Source organism: Staurois parvus, unplaced genomic scaffold (assembly GCF_062004578.1).
Source record: "Staurois parvus isolate SC_StPar_1 unplaced genomic scaffold, SC_StPar_1.0 ptg000097l, whole genome shotgun sequence".
NCBI classification, from domain to species: domain Eukaryota; kingdom Metazoa; phylum Chordata; class Amphibia; order Anura; family Ranidae; genus Staurois; species Staurois parvus.
In genome coordinates, this window is record NW_028317893.1 from 5,634,027 (window position 1) to 5,651,332 (window position 17,306).

General features: G+C 42.8%; 1 protein-coding gene across 1 annotated transcript in view; it reads right to left on the minus strand.

Moving 5' to 3' along the window:
• AFG3L2 (AFG3 like matrix AAA peptidase subunit 2) overlaps positions 1–17,306 on the minus strand; it is a 67,144-nt gene that overhangs the window by 18,533 nt on the left and 31,305 nt on the right. Inside the window, exons 6-8 of the mRNA XM_089671033.1 lie at positions 12,356–12,430; positions 9,245–9,369; positions 8,401–8,671 (exon numbers count right to left, since the gene is read on the minus strand). Coding sequence (XP_089527159.1) covers positions 8,401–8,671; positions 9,245–9,369; positions 12,356–12,430 — 471 coding nt within the window. The remainder of the gene's footprint in view (positions 1–8,400; positions 8,672–9,244; positions 9,370–12,355; positions 12,431–17,306) is intronic.

A 17,306-nucleotide genomic window follows, 5' to 3' on the forward strand; every position in this document is an offset into this window, starting at 1 on the left:
TGGCTGGCTGCAGGGGAAAGGAGAGGAGAGAGGCCGACAATGGCTGGTAAAGCCTGGAGCAGAGACGTCACCCATAGCCAATCCATTGTTGGTGTACCCTCCTCTCTTGTCAACACTATTGAATGACAAGGGAACTGCATCACATGACCAGTCTGGAGCAGGCTCAAAAAAGGCAATTATATACATCTTTCTTACAGAGGTTATTCAGCATAGCTGTTAGGAAGGGGAATGGGTGCATTTTTAAGACTATAGTTAGGTGTATCCTGAAATTCAACTTTAATCTTTTCTTGCACCCCTTTATGTGGAACATTAACCGCTTTCCTGCCGCACTATAGTAGAACTACTGCTACAGGGTGGCAAGGCTGCGCAGAATTATATATATATATATATATATATGTATATATATATATATATATATACACACACACATATACACACACACACACACACACACACACACACACACACACAGTTGTGTTCAAAATAATAGCAGTCAGACATCACTAACCTGATCAATCACTGTTTTTGGTAGAAATGATATTTCTACATGGCAAATAATTTACTAGCAGGTGTAGTAGAGTAATAGAAATCCAACAGACCCAACAGTCATGACATGCATGCTGCTGATTCTGTGTAATTGAATCACTAATCGAAAGGGGCATGTTCAAAATAATAGCAGTGTGGAGTTCTATTAGTGAGGTCATTCATTCTTTGAAAAACAGGTGGCAATTATTGCCCTAATTTAAGGAAGGAAGGCAGCAAATGTTGTACATTCTGGTTACAGTGCATTTCTCTCTGAAATTTTGAGGAAAATGGGTCGTTCCAGACATTGTTCAGAAGAACAGCGTACCTTGATTAAAACGTTGATTGGAGAGGGGAAAACATATAAAGAAGTGCAGAAAATGATAGGCTGCTCAGCTAAAATGATCGCAAATGCTTTAAAATGGCAACCAAAACCTGAAAGACGTGGAAGAAAGCGAAAAACTACCATTCAAATGGATAGAATAGCCAAAATGGCAAGGACTCAGCCAACAATCAGCTCCAGGACGATCAAAGAAGGTCTAAAGTTACCTGTGAGTACTGTTACAACTAGAAGACACCTATGTGAAGCCAAGCTATCTGCAAGAAGCCCCCGCAAAGTCCCACTGCTGGAAAAAAAAACACATGTGCTGAAGAGGTTACAATTTGCCAAAGAGCACATTGACTGGCCTAAAGAGAAATGGCGCAACATTTTGTGGACTGATGAAAGTAAGATTGTTCTTTTTGGGTCTAGTGCCTGGAGACAGTTTGTCAGATGACCCCCAAACACTGAATTCAAGCCACAGTATACTGTGAAGACAGTGAAGCATGGCTGCGCAAGCATCCTGATATGGGGATGTTTCTCATACTACGGTGTTGGGCCTATTTATCGCATACCAGGGATCGTGGATCAGTTTGAATACATCAGAATACTTGAAGAGGTCATGCTGCCTTATGCTGAAGAGGAAATGCCCTTGAAATGGGTGTTCCAACAAGACAACGACCCCAAACACACCAGTAAACGTGCAACATCTTGGTTTTAGACCAACAAGATTGATGTTATGGAGTGGCCAGCTCAATCCCCGGATCTTAATCCAATAGAAAACTTGTGGGGTGACATCAAAAATGCAGTTTCTGAGGCAAAACCAAGAAATAGAGAAGAACTGTGGAATGTAGTCCAATCATCCTGGGCTGAAATACCTGTTCACAGGTGCCAGAAGTTGGTTGACTCCATGCAACACAGATGTACAGCAGTTCTCACAAACAGTGCTTATACAACTAAATATTAATTAAGTGATTCAAAGGAAAGCAAAATCTTCAAACATTTTTCAGTTTATATAGTGAATGTTTGAGTTTATAAAGAAGAATACAAACACTGCTATTTTTTTGAACAGTCTAATATTCACTTTTCTTCAATTTGTTTTAGAGGAACAACACAAATTTGATATATTCTTCTTCATGTTTTGATTTGCAATAGAATGTGTAGTGTTCCCAATGCATTTGTGTGTATGGAAATAAAAGCTATTAGAAGGATTTTGAGCTTTATTCACTTTTTTCAACACACTGCTATTATTTTGAACACAACTGTATGTATATATATATATATATATATATATATATATATATATATATATATATATATATATATATATATATATACACACACACGTAATTTGCATTTCCGGGTAGGGGGTGCCTAGGGATGTCAATCACTGGGTCCTGGCTGGAAAATTCCCCGCTGGCGATTGTCGGGGAAAGCTGACAGGGGACAGACCTGTGTGTAACAACACAGGTCTCTCTCCTGCCAGCAAGGACATGCTGTTTGTATTTCTCTACGCAGCAGAGATACAAAGCAGCATGTTTTCCTAGTAAAACACCCTTTGATTACCCCAGATGTTATCCCCTTCCTGCCCAGTGTTATTAGTACAGTGTCAGGGCTTTTTATTAGCACTGATCACTGTATTACTGTCATTGGGATGTCAGAAGTTGTTCCCACCCACTGTCAGAATGCCTGCTGCAGTCCCGCTATAAGTCGATTTTTATAAAAAAAAAGAAAATTCCAGTATATATACTGCCATTTGTAGACACTATAACTTTCATGTAAACCAATTGATTTGCATGTATTAGGATTTTTTTTTTTTTTTTTTTAAGCAAAGACATGTAGCAGAATACATTTTGGCCTAAATTTAGGAATAAATTTGATTTCTTTAACTTTTTTTTACTGGATATGTTTCATAGCAAAAAGTAAAAAATATTGGGTTGTTTTTTTTTCCAAACGTGTCAGTCTTTTTCCGTTTATAGTGCAAGAAATAAAAAAAATGCACAGGTGATCAAATACCACCAAAAGAAAGCTCTATTTGTGGGAAAAAAAGGACATAAATTTAATTTACGTACAGCGCTGCATGGCCGCGCAATTGTCAGTTAAAGTAACACAGTGATGTATTGCAAAAAATGGCCCGGTTAGGAAGGTGGGTAAATCCTCTGGAGGGCAAGTGGTTAATGAATAGACTTTATTGTAACAAACGAGATGCTAAAAGGCTCTCTGTTGGTCATACATGGAATTGCAGTCAAGTGGTTGTTACACTTACATATACCAACTGAAGTGACTAGCCTTATTTGATTCACAGACAAAAAACAAATCCAACATTTGTTCCATCTGTTTTTTCTGCAGCCACCTCTTCTCCAGAGCCTTCAAAAGCACACATTTTACACAGCATCTCTGAACTTTAGCAGTTACACAGGGATCGGACATCACACACTGCACAGAACATAGCAGGGTGCTGACTGTAACCTGTTACTTCAGTAGAAGAAATGGACACACACCCCCTTCCACACAAATTCATAGGGAAACATGCACAGCTAAGGCTTTCAATCGCAGGCTGTGTGCTGGAGCTCCCCTCCTCCCCCATCTCCTGAAGAAGGCATAAGCTGTCAGAAATTACTAGTGTAGATAGCAGAGCAGGCAGGCAACAGACAGAAATCACAGTAAGTGCTTTGGATTCAGGCATGTACACACTATAGAAGGTTATGCTTTGTTAATTTTTTACAGCAGAGGTTTACGACCACTTTATAGAGTAACTAAAGGCATTTTTTTCATTTTGGAGTAAGGGTGGGTTATAACCCCTGTCAGTTTTTTGTCATCTGTGTCCCATTAGGGAGATTTCCCTTCACTTCCTGTCTCAAAGGGCCCACCACATCTAAGAATTGGTAAGCTGCAATATAATAAATACTCTGGTGTAGACTTAGCATCAGGAAGGAGAGGGGTTTTCCCAAGGAAAAACTCCTAGAGTGAAAGCACCAGGACTCGCATTAAGTGAAATATCCCTTCCACATCTAGTGATGAACTTTAATGGAAGTTGCCTTCCTAGCTGAAAAAAAAACACATCCACTCTCCTGAGGAAACAAGCGAAAAACGGAGACATGATGGTTGTGGTCGAAGTTATCCCAAACTGGCCAATGGCTTTTTTGTTTCCCGAGTCCATTTCTCCTGTAGGCAGCAGTATAAAAATCAGTCTAAAAACTCCTGTCCCCCTCAATGAACAAGAAAGCAAAGAGTGCACCAGCCTAAAAGTTTTTGTCTGGATCAAATTCATTGTTGTATCCTATGTAAAAGGTCAATCCATTTTTATTTTTTTAGTGTTTAGGAATGCAGGAAAAGGCTGAGGTCTGGATGATAATTGGTATAATACACAAAGGTAGATCTGTGCTCTTGCACCATAAGCCAGAGGCAGGTGTGTTGCACTGCTACAACACTTTTAAAACGTTTGTCACAACCATGGTCTAGCACGCACCACTTTTCGCATAGCAAGGAGATTTTTGGCCCAAGTCCTGGCTCCAGGCACCATCTAGAGCACATTGCTCTACTGCAGACCAGCACACTACAGCTCCAGCAGCTTCACTGATTCAGACTAGCCTAGGCCTCCATATAGAAATCACCAGGTTATCCAGCAGCCTTCAGTCAGTGGACTGCACACCTTCTACTCCACAAGCAACAGTCTCTGCACTGTTCGGGGATGTGAAAACCCACTCACCTTAATGGCAGACATCAAACAGAGGAGAAATGGGACAAGAGGAAGGCCATCATGTACTGTGCACAGGGTCATTATAATGTTATTCAGAGTCCCTTGCAAAACTCTGCACCTGGGTCTCCACACCTTGGAATCCCCTTTATCTTGTTGGGTACTCCACATTCCACCTTTTGTTTTTTTTTTTTTTTTGTTTTTTTTTTAAACTGGAGGAATTTGTTGCATCTATGGCAGACTTAATGGGGATAGTTGCTGCTCTAATCAAGACTGTAGGGCATACGAGGTGTACGTTCTGCCCATCAGCGTCCCCTGCTAAGTTCAACTTGTCCATCTCAAAAACTTTGCTCCCAGATGAAAAATATGGAAGGGGAGAAAAAAAAAGGGAGGAAAAAGCGGACAACAAAGCCTCTGGGTCCCGGGACTTCTCCTGGGAGGATGGATGGTTGGAAACCATCAAGTTTTGGTGGACAAAGTACACTCCTGTTTGAAGGTAAGACCATTGCCTCTTGCTTGACCTAAAGTCACCTGTATTGGTTCTCTTCCCAAAACGAAGAAACCTAAAAAGGGGATTCCCAAAAGTTCACAGGCCGACAGGGAGGGAATGACCAAAGAGATATAAAACTTTATCATTGCACTCAATCTTCCAGGTGTACAGCACTGAAAATGTTGCATGAGTGCTATATGGTTTTTGTGCACTCCTTGCAAACAGTTGGCACCCTCCGGTAGTCGAGCTGAAAATAGAGAAAGTGGAAAAAGGCGGCTCGACGTGTTGCATCAGCAGGCAAAGTGATGGCGACAATCTTCTGGGATTCCGAGATGTGCAGCATCAACCCCGGAAGACCCGTGCCATGCCATGAACTTGGGATACCCATCATAATAGATCCTTTCTGGTTCACAAGCCAGTACAGGATGTGCTACACTAGGATAGGTCAAGGCAAGATAAAGTGTATATACCTCCCAAGGGGTTTGCACAGCAGTACCCAGTAGAAGAGGCCAACCACAAAAGTGTAAATGGCCTGTGATGGATCCGGCTGTCTCAACTGGAAATTGATTATGAGGATGTCCCTTTTCTTCAAAGAGCCAGTGGATAACAGATTTTCAGGTAAACTTTCTATTGTTCTCTCGAGCTCAGCCATGCAACTGTTACTGTTGGTGGTCATTATGGCAGTTTGCCAAACTCTCATTGTCTCAGCCAAGCACATGGCACGCAACTCTTGTGTGAACCCGACAGATTCTTTAGTGCTTCAAAAGCTAGAGCTCCTCCTGGTAGCCTTGCACTATTGCAAGATTGCAGGCCCTACAGATGGCTTTACAGCAGATTCACTATTTAGAAGTGGTTGTGTCAGTTGCCTCTGAGCAATGATTTCAGGGCTATTACTTATGGTTTCAAGTTCTTGTGGGTCCAAAGGTTAGATATGGAATCAGCTCAGTCTGTTCATTTCATTGCTGCAACAATGAAAGTTTTGAACTATCCACAGACCTCAAGAATGTGTATTTGCATATCCCAAGTTTTCCTCGGCATCAGCAGCTCCTGCAGTTTGCAGTGGGCAAGTAGCACTGCCAGTTTGTGGATTTTTCCTTTAGCCTATCCATGTCCCCCATGGTCTTCAAAGTGCTTAACCCAATCCTCAAACTGATGCGCTATCAAGGAATCCACATTATCAGATATCTGAATGACTTTTACTTAAAGATCACTCCACCCCCAACCTTGGCGGTCACTGGGCAGAGGGTGATGTAGACACTTTAGAATGTCAGGTGGATTTTCAACCTTCAGAAGTCTTCCTTGGATCCAACCCACCACTTGGGAGTACCTGGACCTAGGGATACACAGCCCAAGCGTTCCTTCCCTGCAAATGAGTGTTAACCCCCTGAGCTCACATCCAGATCCTACGCTTCCAAAAGTTTCCTGCAGTTCAGTCTTGCACAAGGATTCTGTGCCTCATTTGAGACGGTTATGTTTTCCTAGTTTTACTCCAGGCCTCTGCAGTCTCAGCTAGAGTAACATTTGACATTAAGCACCCTAAAGGATCAAGTCTCAGCATTAGCCATTCTCTTTTCAGAAACCACTGGTTGCTCATTGCCAAACAAGACCATTGTTCAGGGGAGTGGCTGACATTGCTCCCCGTTTGTACACCTGTCTCAACCTGGGATCCGAATAGCTCATTCTCATGGTTATCATGCCAGCAAAACGGGTCGCAGAACAGGTGGCCTTATCCTGTAAAAAAACCTCTTCCTTTTTCTTCAAAAAGACAGTCTTTTCTTCAGGCCCCAGGCCTCTAAGGCGGTTTCCTCATTTCACCTTAATCAAGACATCATCCTACCTTCTCTTCACCCTGAGAGAAGCGTAAATGTACTGTGCACGTTGTATGCACAGTACAAGCCACTGCTTCCATCCGAACTTCAGATTCAGGTTTTGCTCTTCTTGCAGGCTCTGGCAAGGTCTGTCCTGCATCTCAGTGGTTCTCAACCTTATTGAGACCTCGGCCCAGTAAATTCTTCCAAAACCTTCTGTGCCCCAACAGTAAACAACAAAAAAAAAAAGCGTATTGAGTATACCAACAGGAAGTGACACTGGATTGAACTACAACAAGGTGAAGCCAATGCCTTAGCTCCTTAAAGGGGCAATACATGCAGTTTATGCTTTTGTGCTGATGTGCAACATATTGTTGTGCACTTATAAATGTAAATATTTTATTTCAATAAATGTGGTTTTTAATGGTATGCACGGTGATGGCCTTGTTTAGATTCTTTTTGAGTGATGATAGGGAGAGGAGTGATGTCTTGGTAAGCTTAATATATTCCATGGTGCAAGGTGGAGCTGGCTGGGACAGAAATACCCCATTAAAAGGGAGAAGACACAATTGCACCTATATAGTACATAGGTCACCCTTGGAGGTGAGCAGTTGGTGCATGTGGAGAAGGGGAGCACGTGGTGACCCAAGTTCAGTTATCACTTTTTACAATGGAATGAGGAGAACATTTATGGACTATATTGATATCTAAGACTGGTTTATTTATTTGTGTTGAACACTGCTTAGTGGGAACAGAGTGGAGTTTTTCACCACTATTTATAATTTAATTAGAGTCGTTTGGTTCATTGAACAACTTTGGAGGTGCCCACCACTATTCACTAAATACAAATATATATTTTTTTTGCAAACCTGCACAAGTTAGTAGGTGAGTAAGGGGGTTCCACCGCCGCTCACCTAATGATATTCACTTATACGCTGTTTGAGTTTGTATTTATGCATAATATATATCATTTTATACATGGGGAAAGATTTTGAGAAGAGGAGGTTTTCCCCACTATCCACTAGGTGACATAATTACACATGGTTAGGATTTTGCTTATAAAATGGAGGGTTGCACTGCATTCTTTTTATCACTATTTGGTCGCTGGTTGTGGGAACACGTCAAGGCTGGCAACAACCAATTAGGTTTCTTTCACAATTGTTGTTTTTTTCACAATAGTAGCACAGTGTTTTTAATATTTAAATCAAAAATCCTTATTACTGCATTCCTGTGCCCTGATCATGGGTACCTTTTGGATGTTCCAAAAAACACTGACTATATATAGTGGGTGTACAGTATTAACAAAAATATTCCGTGAATGTACAGGATTTGCCTCACCTATTCTGATGTACACAGGGTTCCGCAACTTTTGATATATTATTACGTATACTGTTTTTTGTTGTTTTGTATATTTTGCAAAAATAAAATAAAAAATTATTGAACAAGAAAAATAAAAAACATACAGATTATAAAATTTTAATGAACCATATGTTTTGCATGACCTTGAAATGATGCAAATTGCTGTAAACAAGCAGAAAACAGAAACTTAAATATACTGCATTACCTTTGGTATTTTTGCACCTAGATCTTGATATTGTTTTGGATTTTTAAGAAAATTTACAAATTCCATAATCTCAAGTTTTGCCTCCTCACATCCTGCCACATCCTTGAACTTGACGTCAATTTCATCCTTGAGTATTTTAGCAGTTGTCTCTCCGACACCGAAGAGCCCCCCCCCACCTCGACCTCCTTTTGTACCAACAGGTCCTCTTCTTATAAAATAGAGAAGGATGCCAAGGATGAGGATAGTTGGAAGTATATTCAGAAGAAGTGTTCTAGAAATAAAATAAATACATTAAATCTAAAAACACTACTATTAACAATCACATTAGATCAGTAACTGCATGATTACTCCATAAAGTAACTAAAACGTGCAATGAATGACGTTAACAGAGGGAGGTTGCTCCCCTGGTCAAAAGTCTTTAGGAGGGTGTGAGGACATTCATTAACACCCATCTACTTAGTAAATAAGAGTGTGTTTTCCCCAGCTAGAAATTATAGAAACACATGGAGAGGGTAAAAAACAAAAACAAAAAACTGGCAGGCCACAAAAATGCTTTGGGAAAATCTTTGAAACTTCAGCGGGACTTTACACAGGACTGTACAGAGCTAAAGTGTATATATGCTTTGCTCAAGCTACAAAAGAATCTCAGACTTTATTTGGTGGATTGCAAATTTTATGTCGGGGTACCAAATAGGAAAGTATTTCCCCAGTAAGTGGGACTCCTGAGTAGGAATGCCCGTCAATCAGGAGAAGTGGCAGGGGGGTAATCTTGAGGACATATATTCATTTTGAAAACAGAAAAACAGAAAATGAAAAGCAGCATAAAACTAGACTTTAAGCTTACCCATCATACTCAATTTTGTATACCACAGGTACTCTCTTCCCTGGTTCTATTCCAAGCTCTTGCTGTACGGTTTCCAAATTCCTCTCAAAAGAGTCCACACTGCCAATATTGAACCAGACAGTATTCTATAAAAAGAAACGAAAAACAAAAGTACCACATATGACCAACTGAACATATTGTACCACTTTAATTCTAACAGAATGGACCTTGCTAGACTTAAAGGCATAGTTTACCTTTATCAAAAAACTGCTTATGCAGGTAAAGGGTGTCTGTAAATAAAAAATTGAGTAGTTTAGACCAAAGTTGGATAATGCACATGCTATAGGTGTAGGCCATTTATGTACCTCCCAAAGCTTGACTGAAGCCTTCTGTGATGGTGGAGGTGAACAGGATCAGCTGGGGGTCTCTTAGCGACATTCTAGCAACAAGTCAGGATGGGGATAATACAATCTTTTTTTTAAGCCAGGCTTTGGGAAATCCAAAAACATTCTAGGCCTATAGAAGGGGCACTATTCTACTTTAGTCAAAGCCGCAGTTTGTTTTTTATCTACAGCTCTTACTTGCATAGGCAGTTTTTGGTAAAGGTGAACTAAGCCTTTAAAATGTTTCTATAGAGTGATTTTCTAGTCAACAAAACAGCTTTTATAAAAGACACATCATTAGCTTTTATAGGACAAAGTAATATTTCCCCCAACAATCTAAATTAGAATGATAGCTCCATGTATTCATTGCAGGATCTGCAAGCTAACATTAAAAGGGCGATACAGGAAAGAGGAGAGGAGGGGGGAGCAAACTCAGCAACTCATGCAAGGGTGCTTCCCAGTGAAATCACAAGCTGGTGCAGAGAAAGAAATCAGTTAATGTGTAGGAGTTCTTACTAGCAGCATAGATATTGGGGAGTGAGGCATACAGTACATTCAGAAAGTATTCACAGTGCTTAACTTTTGCCACATTTTATGTTACAACCTTATTCCAAAATGGATTAAATTAATTTTTTTCCCCTCAACATTCTACAAACAATACCCCAAAATGAAACCGTGAAAGACGGTCGTTTTGAAATTTTTGCAATTTATTAAAAATAAAAAAACAAAAAAAACCCACATGTACATAAGTATTCACAGCCTTTGCTCAATACATTGTTGAAGCACCTTTAGCACCAATTACAGCCTCAAGTCATTTTGAGTAGGATGCTACAAGCTTGGCACACCTATTTTTGGGCAATCTCTCCTATTCTTCTTTGCAGTACCTCTCAAGCTCCATCAGGTTGGATGGGGAGCATCGCTGCACAGCCATTTTCAGATCTCTCCAGAGATGTTCAATCGGGCTCAAGTCTGGGCTCTGGCTGGGCCACTTCAGGACATTTACAGAGTTGGCCCGTAGCCACTCCTTTGTTATGAGGGCTGTGTGCTTAGGGTCATTGTCCTGTTGAAAGATGAACCGTCGCTCCAGTCTAAGGTCCATAGCGCTCTGGAACAGGTTTTCATCAAGGATGTCTCTGTATATTCCTGCATTCATCTTTCCGTCGATCCTGACTAGTCTCCCAGTTCCTGCCGCTGAAAAACATCCCCACAGCATGATGCTGCCACCACCATGCTTCACTGAAAGGATGGTATTGGCCAGGTGGTGAGTGGTGCCTGGTTTCCTCCAGACATGACGCTTGGCATTCAGGCCAAAGAGTTCAATCTTTGTTTCATCAGACCAGAGAGTTTTGTTTCTCATGGTCTCAGAGTCCTCAGGTGCCTTTTGGCAAACTCCAGGCGGGCTGGCATTTGCCTCTTACTGAGGAGTGGCTTCCATCTGGCCACTCTGCCGCACTGCACCAATCAGGCCTGTATGGTAGAGATAATTGTTCTTCTGGAAGGTGCTCCTCTCTCCACAGAGAAACGCTGGAGCTCTTTCAGAGTGACCATCGGCTGCTTAGTTACCTCCCTGGCTAAGGCCCTTCTCCCTCAATTGCTCATTTTGACTGGCTGGCCACTTTAGGAAGATTCCTGGTGGTTCCAAACTTCTTCCATTTACGGATAATGGAGGCCACTGTGCTCAAGGGGACAATCAATGCTGCAGAAATTTTTCTGCACCCTTCCCCAGATCTGTGCCTTGATACAATCCTGTCTCGGAGGTCTACAGACAATTCCTTGGACTTCATAGCTTGGTTTGTGCTCTGACATGCACTGTTAACTGTGGGACCTTATATAGACAGGTTTATGCATTTCCTAATCGTGTCCAAACAACTGAATTTCCCACAGGTGGACTCCAAATCAAGTTGTGGAAACATCTCAAGGATGATCAGGGGGAACAGGATGCACCAGAGCTCAATTTTGAGTGTCATGGCAAAGGCTGTGAATACTTAATGCACAGTACATGTGGGTTTTTTCATTTTTTATTTTTAATAAATTGCAAAGATTTCAAAACGAACTTTCATGTTGTCATTATGGGGTATTGTTTGTAGAATGTTGAGGGAAAAAAATAAATTTAATCCATTTTAAAATAAGGCTGTAACATAACAAAATGTGGCAAAAGTTAAGCGCTGTGAATATTTTCTGGATGCACTGTACGTGTTGGAGTGCAGATCCTATTTTCGCCATGGAAACTGGAAGTGAGGTTTGCATGCTGGAGTGCAGATCTCACCGATGACATCGATATTGTATAATGAGGAAAGTGTGCTAGAGTGCTGATGTCAGTAGTGGCATAGATACTAGGAAGTGCATTGTGTGGACTGATATGCAAATCTCATTGTCAGAACAAGAAGTGAAGTGTTTAAGAAGTGAGATATGTGCGCTAGAGTGCAGATCTCACTGGCAGCACAGATAGGTACTGTAAGTGACGTATGTGTGCTGGGGGGGCAGGTCTCACTGGTGGCATGGATACAGGAAAGAGTCCCATTATTCTGCCAGCAGTGATATCCACATTCTAGTATACACACCTCTATGAGAAGTGAGATGTGTGACTTCCCTGCAAGTCTGTCTCTCCTGAGCTGAACTTCTGAAAATTTAAGTGAGGATATGCTGCCCCAATACCTTCATTGAAACACTGATAATGCCAGCAATAGAAATATAAATACTCTGCTTCAACTAAATTAATTTACACAATAACATAAAAAAGTAACATTACCCCATCCCAATGTGTCTTGTAAGATGTAAGGATAACCCGTACATAGCGCTTATTCACTACTTGCAGTCGATCCACCTATGAACAATAGAAGGCATACATATCATAAAATTGCATTCGTGCACAACCAGTAACTGATAGGAATATTGTATGGAATACCACCAAAGAAGGACCAGAGAACAGGTGTCATCACATGGACCTGGTTTACAGATGATAGAGAGAAACCCATCTGTGATTAATACTACACAAGTTAAAGCAGTAGTAAACCACAGGAAAAAAAATCCCTGCAAGGTAATGTCATAATGTGCTAGTATGCATCGCATACTAGAACATTATGAAATACTTACCTTAAAACAAAGCGCTTCAGTGGCACGCTGTCACTGCTGCAGAGGCTTCCATCTTCACCGGGTCTTCTTCCCGGGTTTGCAAGCATATGCGCGGGAGTGCCAAGCCAGGGCACAGTACTCTGAAGAAACGGCATAGACATGCTGTTCCTTCAGAGCGCATGCGCCAGTCTAAAAAAAAGCGAATATCTTCTAAACGCACGTTTAGGGGATATTCATTTTACCTACAGATAAGCTTTATTATAAGCTTACCAGAAAGTAAAAGTTAAAAAAAAGAGTTTACTACCAATTTAAGTTTTTATGAAGGATGCAGATGGTGAAGGTAGAAATTGCCCTTGTTTCAGTTATGAAGCTATTAGAGTAGACCTAAACTCACCAAGTAACCTCACCTTCCATGCTCTGCCATCAGGTAAGCATTTAAAAAGTAACTCCACTTTTGATAATTAACCGCTTCCCAACCGCCCTATAGCAGAAATACTGCTACAGGGCGGCACGGGTGCGCAAAATCACACACGCGCGCGCACACACACATATATATTGTGACAGTATGAACGGCAAACTGATGGATGGACGGTATGTGTCACCTCGCATGAGATCATACTGTGAGGTGTAAGGTGGAGTCCACTCCGGGTTTTCGGGGCCACAATGGCAGAGGTGGTTCCGGATCAGAGTTTGGGCTCCACTGATGACCACCAGCAGGTGATACAAAAAGGGCAGAGCTGGAGCAAGGAGTTGCTCGTGGCCTGGGACTCAGAGAGGTATTCTGAGAGAGCTGTGTGTATGGACTATACCTACAAGAAAAGGTTTGCTGTTATTTTGTTTTGGTGACAGGGAGAAGCCCTTCACCTCTGAGAGAGGAATCATCTTCTGTTTAGTTAGTGCCTGGATGGCAAGGGTTTATTTTTGATGTTTTGTTTTACTTTGATATTTCTTGCAAACCTTTTAATAAAACTGACAACCAGTCAGATTTTGACGAAAGCCTGCTGTGCGGTCTACCTTTGTCCCAGGGAAGGAGATCCCCCACCTGAGCTAACCCCACATATGGTGGAGGATGCGGGCAACTTCCTGAGCAAGTGGGAAGATGGAGGAAATAATAGGAGCCTTACTGCAGACCAATGCAGTACAACGGGAGACAAATCGCCAGTTTGCGGAGGCCCAACAGGCACAACATGAGGCCCAAAAGGCACAACATGAGGCCCAACAGGCACAACATGAAGCCCAACAAGCAGACCGAGAGCTCCTTAAGCAGGTGGCCCAACACCTGTTAGAATTAAAGAAGGAATCTGCAGATCCGCTGCCAGGGGAGCAGAAAATGGCGCGGGCCAGTTATGTTTTGCAGAAGATGACACCTGCGGATGATGTGGAGGCCTACCTCACAACTTTTGAAAGGGTTGCTGTTCGGGAAGGATGGAAAAAGGAGCAATGGGCAGGACTGCTTGCGCCATTTTTGACAGGTGAATCCCAAAAAGCCTATTATGACCTGGAACCAGGGGATGCCCAGGACTATGAGAAACTGAAGGCTGAGGTCCTTGCACGCCTGGGCGTCACCATTGCAGTCCGGGCTCAGCGGGTGCATCAGTGGCATTACAGGGCAGACAAACCACCCAGATCTCAGATGTTCGATTTGATACATCTCTCCAAAAAATGGCTCCAGCCAGAGGTATTGTCAGGCCCTCAGATTGTGGAGCGTGTGGTCATGGACCAATATTTGCGTGCACTCCCTGCCACTTTGAGGAAGTGGGTCGGCCGTGGAGACCCTAAATCTGCAAACGAGCTGGTGGACCTGGTGGAGAGATATGCAGCCGCTGAGGACTTTTTTCATTCACCTGGGCCGTACCCCAATGTCACTAGGGGTGGAAAACTATCCGGAAGATCCGGTAAGACTGTTCCATGGGCCAAAGGCTCAGGAAAAAATGATAAGACTATTGTGTCAGATAATGAGACTGTAGGCTTAGGACCTAGAGACTGGCCAAATAGGTCAGGAAGGTCCCCAAAGCCATTTAGAGGTCTAAGCACTGAACATATAATATGTTATCGTTGTCATGCGTTAGGTCATATTGCTGCAAACTGTCCTTTCAATGATGAACCTATGCAATGTGAAAATGCTTATTTAGGAAAACGCATGTCTCTTTTTGCACAGGTGGTATGTACTGCAGCATGTCAGAAACGCATGGAAAAGCAAATGTGTGTGATTGCCATTGATGAAAAGCCAGTAACTGCTCTGCTAGACTCGGGTAGTGTTGTGACCTTGGTTAAAAGCGATTTGGTAAACCCTGCCAGCCTACACTCTAGCATGATTGGAGTTATTTGTATTCATGGTGATACACGTAATTACCAGACTGCTCTGGTGGAGATTGGTACTCCCTGGGGCCCTGTGACCCATTCTGTGGGGGTGGTGCCCTCTCTCCTTCATGAAGCCATAGTGGGGAGAGATTTTCCCCATTTCTGGAAGTTATGGGATAAGGAGGGGAGTCAGGAAGACCGAGCTCCCCCTGCTGGGGAAACACCAGAAACTCCTGAACTCACTCCTGACCCCTTTGACGGCAAGGTGGAAGGGGAAACTGTGGGTGTGTCCAAGGAAGGTGTAGACCTTTTTCCTTTTTCTGTAATGGCTGGGGAGCAGGAGGAGTTGGATCCAACCCCAGACATTGAGGATATAGAACAAGAGATGATCGCTGGCTCTAGTGAGAGTGGACAGAATGTGGTGCCTGACCTAGAGGTCAGAAAAGAGGATTTTTGTACGGAACAACTGAAAGATTCCACACTTAATAGAGCCCGTGAAAACATTAAAATGATTGATGGGGAACCAGTTGAAAATGATGTAGCGGTGTCTTTTCCCTACATGGCTCTTAACAATAACTTGCTGTATCAAGTGGTAAAGCAAGGGGAGGAGGTGGTAGAACAGTTAGTGGTCCCCAAACCCTTTCGCCGGATGGTACTAGATTTAGCCCATGGGCATATAATGGGTGGACACCTGGGTGTAGAGAAAACAAAGGAGAGAATAACCCAGAGATTCTTTTGGCCAGGCTTACATGGAGACGTCAAAGCGCATTGTGAGTCATGCCCGGAATGTCAATATTCTGCGCCCTCACCCCATTTTCATAGTCCGCTAGTACCTCTACCCATAATTGAAGTACCGTTTGAAAGAGTGGGAATGGACCTAGTGGGTCCAGTAGTAAAGTCTGCCCGGGGCCATCAGCACATACTGGTGATACTTGACTATGCCACCCGGTATCCTGAAGCCATCCCCTTGCGTAATACCTCAGCTAAAAATATCGCCAAAGAGCTTGTCCGGGTGTTTAGTCGTGTAGGTATTCCAAAGGAGATATTAACGGATCAGGGCACGCCATTTATGTCTAGAGTTATGAAAGAGTTATGCAAACTGTTCAAAATCTCCCATCTCCGTACCTCGGTCTACCACCCCCAAACCGATGGGCTTGTGGAAAGGTTTAACAAGACCCTTAAGAATATGTTAAAAAAGGTGGTGGACAAAGATGGGAGAAATTGGGATTTTTTGCTACCATATCTCATGTTTGCTATACGGGAAGTACCTCAGGCATCTACAGGATATTCACCTTTTGAATTACTGTATGGTAGACATCCCAGGGGATTGCTAGATGTTGCAAAAGAAACCTGGGAGACAGAGTCCACGCCCTATAGAAGTGTCATCGAGCATATCTCACAGATGCAGGATAGAATCGCAGCTGTCATGCCACTTGTTCGGGAACACATGGAGCAAGCCCAGGAGGTCCAGAGAAGGGTTTATAACCGGGGTGCCAGGATTCGTACCTTCAACCCTGGGGATAGAGTGCTGGTGCTAGTCCCCACCGTGGAAAGTAAATTCCTCGCCAAGTGGCAAGGTCCCTTTGAAATTAGGGAGAAAGTGGGGGAAGTAAATTATAAAGTTTACCAGCCAGGGAAAAGGAAACCCGAACAAATTATCATGTTAATCTCTTAAAACCTTGGAAAGACAGGGAAAGTTTGTTGGCAGTACCAAGCCCCCAAAAGGACGTGATTCCCGTGGCCCCTCAGGTACCTATAACGGAAACCTTGTCAGTAGCCCAACAAAATGATGTTAAGGAGTTTGTGAGGAAAAATGGAGATTTCTTCTCTCACCTACCTGGACTGACGACGGTCATACAGCATGACATAGTTACCCAGCCCGGGGTCTGCGTAAATGTCAAGCCCTATAGAATACCCGAGGCCAGGCGGGAAGCGATGGCAAAGGAAATAAAGGACATGTTAGAGTTGGGAGTGATTGAGGAATCTCACAGTGAGTGGTCGAGTCTCATAGTGTTGGTCCCAAAACCAGATGGAACAATTCGTTTCTGTAATGATTTCAGGAAACTGAACAGTGTGTCTAAGTTTGATGCGTACCCGATGCCTCGGGTGGATGAGCTCATTGACAGGTTGGGAACGGCTCGGTACATAACCACCTTAGATTTAACCAAAGGCTATTGGCAGATTCCTTTAACGGAAGCTGCAAAAGAAAAGACGGCATTCTCTACCCCCGAGGGGTCCTTTCAGTATAAGCGGATGCCGTTTGGTCTACATGGTGCTCCGGCATCATTCCAACGAATGATGGACAAAACGTTAAGACCACATCGCCA